The sequence below is a fragment of the Rhinoderma darwinii genome, chromosome 12, assembly GCF_050947455.1.
Source record: "Rhinoderma darwinii isolate aRhiDar2 chromosome 12, aRhiDar2.hap1, whole genome shotgun sequence".
NCBI classification, from domain to species: Eukaryota; Metazoa; Chordata; class Amphibia; order Anura; family Rhinodermatidae; genus Rhinoderma; species Rhinoderma darwinii.
The window spans coordinates 13,954,036-13,964,979 of NC_134698.1; the positions used below are offsets into that span (position 1 = coordinate 13,954,036).

The following is a 10,944-nucleotide window of genomic DNA, read 5'->3' on the forward strand; positions in this document are numbered from 1 at the left end:
TGGTTGGTAAACAGCGGGACTCATGTTTATCGGGAAAAATGTTGGCGCTACTTAATGTTCATGTCTTACTTTACCATCATTGTGTCCAAGATGTTTCCAGAGTCTAGCAGCGCCGCTGTGCCCATCATATAGTGCCACATGCAGCTTCCTGGTACTGAACCCATCTCTGCCAACAGAGGAAGATGGCGGCTACAAGGGAGATCAGCGGCAGGAGCGCTCCTTGTCCAGGGTGAAGGGAATGGGCAGAATCTGTTCCTATGTAATAGTCTCTAGGTGTTGTCTGAATGACTGACATCAAACTCCTTGTGTATATGCAGATGTAGCAGCAGCGGTTGTGGCTCCGTACAATGTTATATTACACGTCTCAGCTGCTGCAGAACCTCTTTGACTCTTCCAGTTTAGCACACGATTCTATGGTCCAGAATTTTCTTGTATTACTGACGCCATACAACATTACAACCAAAAATTGTCATTTATAAGAGATGTTTTATTTAATGATGGATTTATATCCTGTGGTTGGTTTTATAGCGCCAGCATATAGTTTAGCGCTGTACAGGGATCATCATCCTTGACCTATCAGTATATTTTTTTAAGTGTGGGAGGAAACCGGAGTACCCGGAGGAAACCCACGCAAACACGGGGAGAACATACAAACTCCATGCAGATGTTGTCCTGGGTCAGATTGTATACGAGACCCCGATCCTGCATGGCAACAGCGCTAACCACTGAGCCACCGTGCCGCCCCAAAATATATGACATGACCATATTGTGGTGGAAGATAGAGATGTCACTTTCCACAGGTCTTCTGGATGACTTCTTCTATGTGCTGCCATCTTTGCTGGTTTTTATTCTGGCTGATGATGGAGCATGATGGCTACTGATGGATCTTCTCAGTTCTTGGTCACGAGGACCATCTTGTTGTGACAGGAGCCACACAAAAACCTCTCGGTGTCAAGAGACTCTGTCCATCGTCCAACTCTAGGGGGAGAAAAAGCTTATATTAAAGACAAATCCTAAAAACCCAAACAGATCCAGAATAAATGATGGAACCCCCTTATATTCTTTCTGTAGAGACTAGTCTCCAGACAACAGTAAAGCAAGCAGTGGTGGTAACTAACCCATTATACATACTCAAGTATTACAGAAAAAGGGCAGAAATACTAGAACATGACCCCTCCAGCCTCAGGTCCGGTCTTTCTCTGCTTGACACAATGTTGGCTTTTATAACAGATGGCATCTTACCTGAATTGGCACCCTGAGCATTCATAGACCACCGGGTAGTGGATCTCATAATCATGGTGTTGTGTAATGGGTGGCAGCTCAGGGTGAGCCAGGTTGGCCTCCTCACAGTAGAACTTCCATAGCCGGCCATGGCAATCCTCCGCTCGTCCATCGATGATCCAGCAGGCAGCGTGACACATCTCATGGATCAATGTGTTTTTAACTCGTTCTGAAGACAGAGGAGGAAATAATTACAATCAGTATTAACGACACTTGGAAGATTTCACAGCAGCAGATCTAGAAATGGTCCATGATGTGACACCGACCTGCAGAATCGCAGACTTTGTCCGATAGTTGGATAATGGCGCTGCGATCCCCATTGTTATTAAGGAAGCCGGTGCGACCGCATGTTTTTCTCAGCCTTTTATTCCAGCTGATGTCCATGTGTTCAGGAAGCTACAGAAGAAGGAAGGAGAAAATCTAGAAATATGACAGAGACACCTTTACATCTATGATACACGGAGGTTTTCTGACCGTATACCTGATTGTCAAAGACGCTCTGGTTGTAGAACTCGTACAGACGTCTTGTCAGCTCCTGTTTGTTCTGATGGAAATTGGTCACATATTTGGATCTGGGAGAAGTCAGGTCTCTCAGGAAACAGTTATTGATGGGACGCTCCTGTCTCCTGATAATAAAACATAATAGAAGTTCACATATTAATAATGGAAATATTCTAAGAACATACACAATATGGAAACACACATAAAAGCTTATCTGAGAGTAATTATACTGCCACCTAGTGACCAGATAACATGAACTAGATAACATGGTTTATAGAGACTCTACCTTGTCTCCTTCTGCAAAAAGCTGAATGGAGAATTGGGCTCTGGAAAATACAAAAAAATAGCGTCATATACTTATCAGTAATTCAGTTTTCCTAATCAAGAAAAAAAATCTTTATTGTATACCTGACTCTATATGTAACAGGGAAGGACCAAAGAAACCATCATCATCCTCAAGGCTACTTGGAGACCTTGGAATAGGCGGGTGAGACTGGAATAACGAAACATAAGACCCAAACAATTAAAATGAAGGAGAAGAAACAATGTAAAAGTGTAACTAAATACTGTAGAGAAGTGACCGCCGACCTGATGTAGATTCTCATCACTGCCGCTGTCCTGTGTGTCCGACTCAAAAATCTCACGCCACTTTTTTTTGACCAATAACTATGAAGGAAAAAATAAAAAAAGTTACTATCTTACCTTTATAATCCCATAAATTTCAATCACAAATAGAAATACGAAGTAAAACATCTTCTCATTCTCCTGGATAAAAGGGCGGCTTTTAAATAATTTCCCCTGCTTCCCCCAAGTTACCCCAGTCTGGCACTAGTATAAGGATGGAGCTGGCACTGGTGTTGCTGCGTTTATACCCCGGTCACAGCTTGTAAACTAGAATATTGCTGTGATTTTTCTGGAGAATGGGCTGTATATACTAGGAGTGTGGCTGTAATACGGCTTTATATTACATGCACCATATTAATGTGCCATAGACAACATTGTGTAAAGCCGCCACTCACCTGGTCGTCACTGCCGCCGTCCTCTGTATCAGATTCTATAATAAAGCAACGTTTGCGCTTCTTATTTAACATTTTTGCACAATTCTAAAGCAAAAATCTCTCTCCACAAATTCTATCACCCTCAGCGGATGTGTCCGGAACTGGAACTTTTATCATCTCTTCATATTGTGACATCATCATGACATGTGTGGAATCACTGATATTGTGACATCATGACTTGAGTGACATTTTGGACTGTAATGTGTATGTATGTATGTGTATGTTTATATGTATGTATGTATGTATGTATGTGTGTGTGTATATATATATATATATATATGCCTTTCTTTTGTGTGTATATACACTACCGTTCAAAAGTTTAGGGTCACTTAGAAATTTCCTTATTTTTGAAAGAAAAGCACAGTTTTTTTCAATGAAGATTACATTAAATTAATCAGAAATACACTCTATACATTGTTAATGTGGTAAATGACTATTCTATCTGCAAACGTCTGGTTTTTAATGCAATATCTACATAGGTGTATATAGGCCCATTTCCAGCAACCATCACTCCAGTGTTCTAATGGTACATTGTGTTTGCTAACTGTGTTAGAAGGCTAATGGATGATTAGAAAACACTTGCTTGAAAACCCTTGTGCAATTATGTTAGCACCGCTGTAAACAGTTTTGCTGTTTAGAGGAGCTATAAAACTGACCTTCATTTGAGCTAGTTTAGAATCTGGAGCATTACATTTGTGGGTTCGATTAAACTCTCCAAATGGCTACAAAAAGAGAGCTTTCATGTGAAACTCGACAGTCTATTCTTGTTCTTAGAAATGAAGGCTATTCCATGCGAGAAATTGCCAAGAAACTGAAGATTTCCTACAACGGTGTGTACTACGCCCTTCAGAAGACAGCACAAACAGGCTCTAACCAGAGTAGAAAGAGAAGTGGGAGGCCCCGCTGCACAATTGAGCAACAAGACAAGTACATTAGAGTCTCTAGTTTGAGAAATAGACGCCTCACAGGTCCTCAACTGGCAGCTACATTAAATAGTACCCACAAAACGCCAGTGTCAACATCTACAGTGAAGAGGCGACTCCGGGATGCAGGCCTTCAGGGCAGAGTGGCAAAGAAAAAGCCATATCTGAGACTGGCTAATAAAAGGAAAAGATTAATATGGGCAAAAGCACACAGACATTGGACAGAGGAAGATTGGAAAAAAGTGTTATGGACAGACGAATCGAAGTTTGAGGTGTTTGGATCACACATTTGTGAGACGCAGAACAACTGAAAAGATGCTGGAAGAGTGCCTGACGCCATCTGTCAAGCATGGCGGAGGTAATGTGATGGTCTGGGGTTGCTTTGGTGCTGCTAAATTGGGAGATTTGTACAAGGTAAAAGGGATTTTGAATAAGGAAGGCTATCACTCCATTTTGCAACGCCATGCCATACCCTGTGGACAGCGCTTGATTGGAGCCAATTTCATCCTAGAACAGGACAATGACCCAAAGCACACCTCCAAATTATGCAAGAACTATTTAGGGAAGAAGCAGGCAGCTGGTATTCTATCTGTAATGGAGTGGCCAGCGCAGTCACCAGATCTCAACCCCATAGAGCTGGTGTGGGAGCAGCTTGACCGTAGGGTACGCAAGAAGTGCCCATCAAGCCAATCCAACTTGTGGGAGGGGCTTCTGGAAGCATGGGGTGAAATTTCTCCCGATTACCTCAGCAGATTAACAGCTAGAATGCCAAAGGTCTGCAATGCTGTAATTGCTGCAAATGGAGGATTCTTTGACGAAAGCAAAGTTTGAAGGAGAAAATTATTATTTCAAATAAAAATCATTATTTCTAACCTTGTCAATGTCTTGACTATATTTTCTAGTCATTTTGCAACTCATTTGATAAATATAAGTGTGAGTTTTCATGGAAAACACAAAATTGTCTGGGTGACCCCAAACTTTTGAACGGTAGTGTATATATATTTATATATAGTCTGTATATTCATACATATATATATATATGTATATGTATGTATATAGGGATCAAAGCTCAATTACCCAATGTTACAATTAAAATATCAATTATACAATAAAGAGCAAAAATTCATAAGATACAGTACAACACATACCATAATGGATATCAATAAAGTGCAATAGTGACAGTAACACCATATCATGAAAAAATTGTAATACATAAACATTAAAAATACTCACATACAATGGTGTTTATAATCGTAACTGGTATATATAAAAATAATTGGTACCATGCCATTCATATTAGATTAATTACAAAAGAGGACGTCACTCACCAGACCAGGAAAACAAATAGATATACTTCAGCTCAATAGCTGTACATGCCGGCGTTCACACCGTCACACTGCGCATGTCCGCCACAAGTCTCATTCGTTGGGCAAAAATAGATCCCCTGACTGATGGATGGAACGCAATGAGATCACCTCATTAATATTCACTGGAGACAGCCTCCGGGATGAAAGAAAGGTGCGCAGGCGCACTACATATATCGTTCCAAACTCCACCATATTAACTGATGGCCTTAACGTCCTGTCACTCTAAACGCTCCCACAAGTAGGAATCCGTGCTAGAAGTGTCATCACCATATCTCCCCATATTGCGGCGCGCATCAACTCCATTAGTCAAGCGCACATAGCGTGGCCATAGGTGTAAAGGATCTGCCAGGCACAACTTCTGTGTATACTCCCATAGGTAATCAGTCTGCACCTGAGTCTATGTCTCTGAGACTGACTCCATCTTCTACCACTCAGGATGGCAGGCTTAGGAGTGGGAGAGCCTATCGCAGATTTGCCAGACGGAGCTAGCACCCGCCCTCTGTCTATTTATACCTGCCTTTCCTGTCCCTCTTTTGCTTGTGATTCTTCTCGTGTGGTTTCCTGGCCCAGCTACAGCTTCTAACTATTTGATCCTGCTCCATACTGACTACTGACTTACTGACTACTCTCCTGCTCTGCGTCTGGTACCTCGTGCACTCCTGGTTTGACTCGGCTCGTTCACCACTCTTGTTGCTCACGGTGTTGCCGTGGGCAACTGCCCCTTTCCCTTTGCTTTGTGTTCCCTTGTCTGTTTGTCTCGTGCACTTACTGAGCGTAGGGACCGCCGCCCAGTTGTACCCCGTCGCCTAGGGCGGGTCATTGCAAGTAGGCAGGGACAGAGTGGTGGGTAGATTAGGGCTCACTTGTCCGTTTCCCTACCCCCGTCATTACATAATCACAAGCCCATATACCTAGTCTGCAATGCTCCCTGACACTACTATGGACCCCCTTGAGACTCTGTCCCAGCAAATGCAGAGTCTCTCCCTACAGGTCCAGGCCCTGGCTCAGAGGGTCAACCAGCCTGACGCTACCATGGTAGTGCCCCTCACCTCACCTCTTGAACCCCACCTCAAGTTGCCTGACCGGTTCTCAGAGGACCGGAGGACTTTTCTCTCCTTTCGGGAGAGTTGTAGGCTCTACTTTCGCTTAAAGCCTCATTCCTCTGAGAGCCAGCGGGTGGGTATATTTATGTCCCGGCTCCAGGAAGGGCCCCAAGAGGGGGCCTTCTCCTTGGCTCCTGACGCCCCTGAACTTTCCTCCGTTGATCGTTTATTTTCTGCTGTCGGACTCATTTATGACAAGACTGACAGGACTGCCTTTGCCGAGAGTCAGCTGGTGACCTTACGTCAGGGTAAGAGACCTGTTGAGGAGTATTGTTCTGACTTTAGGAAGTGGTGCGTAGCTTCTCGGTGGAATGACCCTGCCTTAAGGTGCCAGTTTAGGTTGGGTTTGTCGAACGCCCTGAAAGACCTGCTAGTTAGCTATCCCTCTTCTGACTCCCTAGACCAGGTTATGGCTTTAGCGGTACGACTTGACCGACGTCTCAGGGAACGACAGCTTGAACGTTTTTGTGTTTTCCCCTCTGACTCCCCCATGATGCCTCCCGAGGTCCCATTGCTTCGCTCTTCCACGGAAGACTCGGAGGTACCTATGCAACTCGGGGCCTCCATGTCCCCCCGACAACGTAGAGAGTTCCGCTGGAAGAATGGTCTCTGCTTCTATTGTGGAGATGACAAGCATCAAGTGAACACCTGTCCTAGGCGTAAGAATAAGCAGCCGGAAAACTTCCGTGCCTAAGTGATCATCAGGGAGGACACTTGGGCGCACAGGTATTTCCCGTAAATATGAAACGTAATAAAATCTTGCTTCCCTTTCAGGTCTCTTTTGGTGGTAGGTCTGCTACCGGCATTGCCTTCGTGGATTCAGGGTCTTCTGCTAATATCATGTCTGTGGAATTTGCTATGTCTCTAGCTATGCCTTTGATTGATTTGCCTAAACCTGTCCCGGTAGTGGGTATCGACTCCACTCCTCTTGCTAATGGTTATTTTACACAGCATACCCCTGTTTTCGAACTCCTTGTTGGCTCCATGCATTTGGAGCAGTGCTCTGTACTGTTGATGCAGGGATTATCGTCCGATTTGGTTTTAGGCCTTCCCTGGTTGCAGTTGCATAATTCCACGTTTGACTGGAATACTGGGGAGCTTACCAAATGGGGTAATGAATGCTTGACGTCATGTTTTTCTGTTAATTCTATTTCTCCCCCTGAGGAGGTGAACACGCTACCTGAGTTTGTTCAGGACTTCGCTGATGTTTTCTCTAAGGAGGCCTCCGAAGTGTTACCTCCTCATAGAGAATACGATTGCGCTATCAAATTGGTACCAGGAGCTAAGCTTCCTAAGGGTAGGATATTTAATCTTTCTTGTCCCGAACGTGAAGCCATGAGAGAGTATATCCAGGAATGCCTGACCAAGGGTTACATTCGCCCCTCTACTTCTCCGGTAGGTGCTGGCTTCTTCTTCGTAGGGAAGAAGGATGGTGGTCTTAGGCCATGCATTGACTACCGTAACTTGAATAAGGTCACTGTAAGGAACCAGTATCCCCTTCCTTTCATTCCTGATCTCTTTAATCAGGTTCAGGGGGCCCAATGGTTCTCTAAGTTTGATCTACGGGGGGCGTATAACCTTATCCGCATCAAAGAGGGGGATGAGTGGAAGACTGCGTTTAACACGCCCGAAGGTCATTTCGAATACCTCGTCATGCCCTTTGGGTTGTGTAATGCTCCTGCGGTCTTCCAGAATTTCATAAATGAGATTTTGAGAGATTACCTGGGGGTATTTATTGTAGTGTACCTTGATGACATACTGGTGTTTTCCAAGGACTGGTCCTCCCACATTGAGCATGTCAGGAAGGTGCTCAAGGTCCTTCGGGAAAACAAACTGTTTGCGAAAACCGAAAAATGTGTGTTTGGGGTACAGGAGATACCATTTTTGGGTCAAATCCTCACTCCTCATGAATTCCGCATGGACCCCGCCAAGGTCCAGGCTGTGGCGGAATGGGTCCAACCTGCCTCCCTGAAGGCGTTACAGTTTTTTTGGGGTTTGCTAATTATTACAGGAGATTTATTGCTAACTTCTCGGTCATCGCTAAGCCTCTTACGGACCTCACTCGCAAAGGTGCTGATCTCCTCCACTGGCCTCCTGAGGCTGTCCAGGCTTTTGAGGTCCTTAAGAAGTGCTTTATCTCGGCCCCGGTGCTGGTTCAGCCCAACCAAATGGAGCCATTTATCGTGGAAGTTGACGCATCCGAGGTGGGAGTGGGGGCTGTCTTGTCCCAGGGTACCAGGTCCCTCACCCATCTCCGTCCCTGTGCCTACTTCTCCAGGAAGTTTTCACCTACTGAGAGTAACTATGATATTGGCAACCGCGAACTCTTAGCCATTAAATGGGCATTTGAAGAGTTGCGCCACTTCCTGGAGGGGGCTAGGCACCAGGCAACGGTCCATACCGACCACAAGAATCTGGTTTTCCTAGAATCTGCCCGGAGGCTAAACCCGAGACAAGCTCGATGGGCGCTATTTTTTACCAGATTCAACTTTTTGGTTACCTATAGGGCTGGGTCTAAAAATATTAAGGCCGATGCACTGTCGCGTAGCTTCATGGCCAGCCCTCCTTCGGAGGAAGATCCTGCTTGTATTTTGCCTCCTGGTATAATCATTTCTTCTATTGATTCTGATTTAGTCTCTGAAATTGCGGCTGATCAAGGTTCAGCTCCCGGGAACCTTCCTGAGGACAAGTTGTTTGTTCTCCTGCAATACCGGCTAAGGGTACTTAGGGAAAATCATGACTCTGCACTATCTGGTCATGCAGGCATCCTGGGTACCAAACACCTCATTGCCAGAAACTATTGGTGGCCTGGGTTGCCTAAAGACGTTAAGGCCTACGTCGCCGCTTGTGAGGTTTGTGCTACGTCCAAGACTCCCAGGTCCCGACCAGCGGGCTTACTACGTTCTTTGCCCATTCCCCAGAGACCTTGGACCCATATCTCCATGGATTTTATCACCGATTTGCCTCCATCTCAAGGCAAGTCGGTGGTGTGAGTGGTAGTAGACCGTTTCAGTAAGATGTGCCACTTTGTGCCCCTCAAGAAACTACCCAACGCCAAGACGTTAGCTACCTTGTTTGTCAAACACATCCTGCGTCTCCATGGGGTCCCTGTCAATATTGTTTCGGACAGAGGGGTACAATTTGTTTCATTGTTTTGGAGAGCCTTCTGTAAAAAGTTGGAGATTGATCTGTCCTTCTCCTCTGCCTTCCGTCCTGAAACTAATGGCCAAACTGAGAGGACTAATCAATCTCTAGAACAATATTTAAGGTGTTTTATCTCTGACTGTCAATATGATTGGGTCTCATTCATTCCCCTCGCCGAATTTTCCCTTAATAACCGGGTCAGTAACTCGTCAGGGGTCTCCCCCTTTTTCTGTAATTTTGGGTTTAATCCACGGTTCTCCTCCGTTTCATATGGTAGTTCCAACAATCCCGAGGTAGAGGTCGTTCATCGGGAACTGTGCACAGTCTGGGCCCAGGTTCAGAAGAACCTATAGGCATCCCAGAGCGTACAAAAAACTCAGGCTGATAGAAGACGTTCTGCTAACCCCTTGTTTATGGTCGGGGATCTGGTGTAGTTATCGTCTAGGAACTTGCGCCTTAAGGTCCCGTCCAAGAAGTTTGCTCCCCGGTTTATTGGGCCGTATAAGGTCATTGAAGTCCTCAATCCTGTCTCATTCCGACTGGAGATGCCCCCATCTTTTCGAATACACGACGTGTTTCATGCCTCCCTCCTTAAACGCTGCTTGGCTCCCTCGAGGAAACCTCCTGTTCCCGTTCTCACCCCTGAGGGGGTGGAATTCGAGGTGGCCAAGATTGTGGACAGCAAGATGGTCCAAGGCTCCCTCCAGTACCTGGTCCATTGGAGAGGATACGGGCCTGAGGAGAGGACTTGGGTACCCGCCCGGGATGTTCACGCTGGGGTGTTGGTCAGGAAGTTCCACCTTCGTTTCCCCAATAAACCAGGTCCACTTAGAAAGGGTCCGGTGGCCCCTCATAAAAGGGGGGGGGTACTGTAAAGGATCTGCCAGGCACAACTTCTGTGTATACTCCCATAGGTAATCAGTCTGCACCTGAGTCTATGTCTCTGAGACTGACTCCATCTTCCACCACTCAGGATGGCAGGCTTAGGAGTGGGAGAGCCTATCGCAGCCTGGCCAGACGGAGCTAGCTCCCGCCCTCTGTCTATTTATACCTGCCTTTCCTGTTCCTCCTGTGCTTGTGATTCTTCTCGTGTGGTTTCCTGGCCCAGCTACAGCTTCTAACTATTTGATCCTGCTCCATACTGACCCTGGCTTACTGACTACTCTCCTGCTCTGCGTCTGGTACCTCGTGCACTCCTGGTTTGACTCGGCTCGTTCACCACTCTTGTTGCTCACGGTGTTGCCGTGGGCAACTGCCCCTTTCCCTTTGCTTTGTGTTCCCTTGTCTGTTTGTCTCGTGCACTTACTGAGCGTAGAGACCGCCGCCCAGTTGTACCCCGTCGCCTAGGGCGGGTCGTTGCAAGTAGCGGGTAGATTAGGGCTCACTTGTCCGTTTCCCTACCCCCGTCATTACAATAGGAGTATTTATACTCGTACCATAACTCGATTTAAGAAAACAATGTGAAAGTGCTCCATACCGCTAGGACAACATATGTCCGGTCTATGCCCATATGGAGGGCACAACAGTACTAGGGCTGGTTACCCTCTGTCCCCAGTGCAGACATACC

At 45.9% G+C, this 10,944-nt stretch overlaps 1 protein-coding gene across 1 annotated transcript; it reads right to left on the bottom strand.

Annotated features, from left to right (window-relative positions):
- Positions 1-890: 890 nt before the first annotated feature.
- On the bottom strand, positions 891-2,873 carry LOC142664399 (germ cell nuclear acidic protein-like). Its single transcript, XM_075843469.1, has 8 exons — positions 2,802-2,873; positions 2,485-2,547; positions 2,191-2,275; positions 2,069-2,108; positions 1,763-1,907; positions 1,548-1,677; positions 1,243-1,450; positions 891-978 (listed from the first exon to the last, which is right to left on the bottom strand). Exons 1-8 carry the CDS (start codon positions 2,871-2,873, stop codon positions 891-893), a joined length of 831 nt encoding a protein of 276 aa, XP_075699584.1.
- Between the last annotated feature and the right edge of the window lie 8,071 nt (positions 2,874-10,944).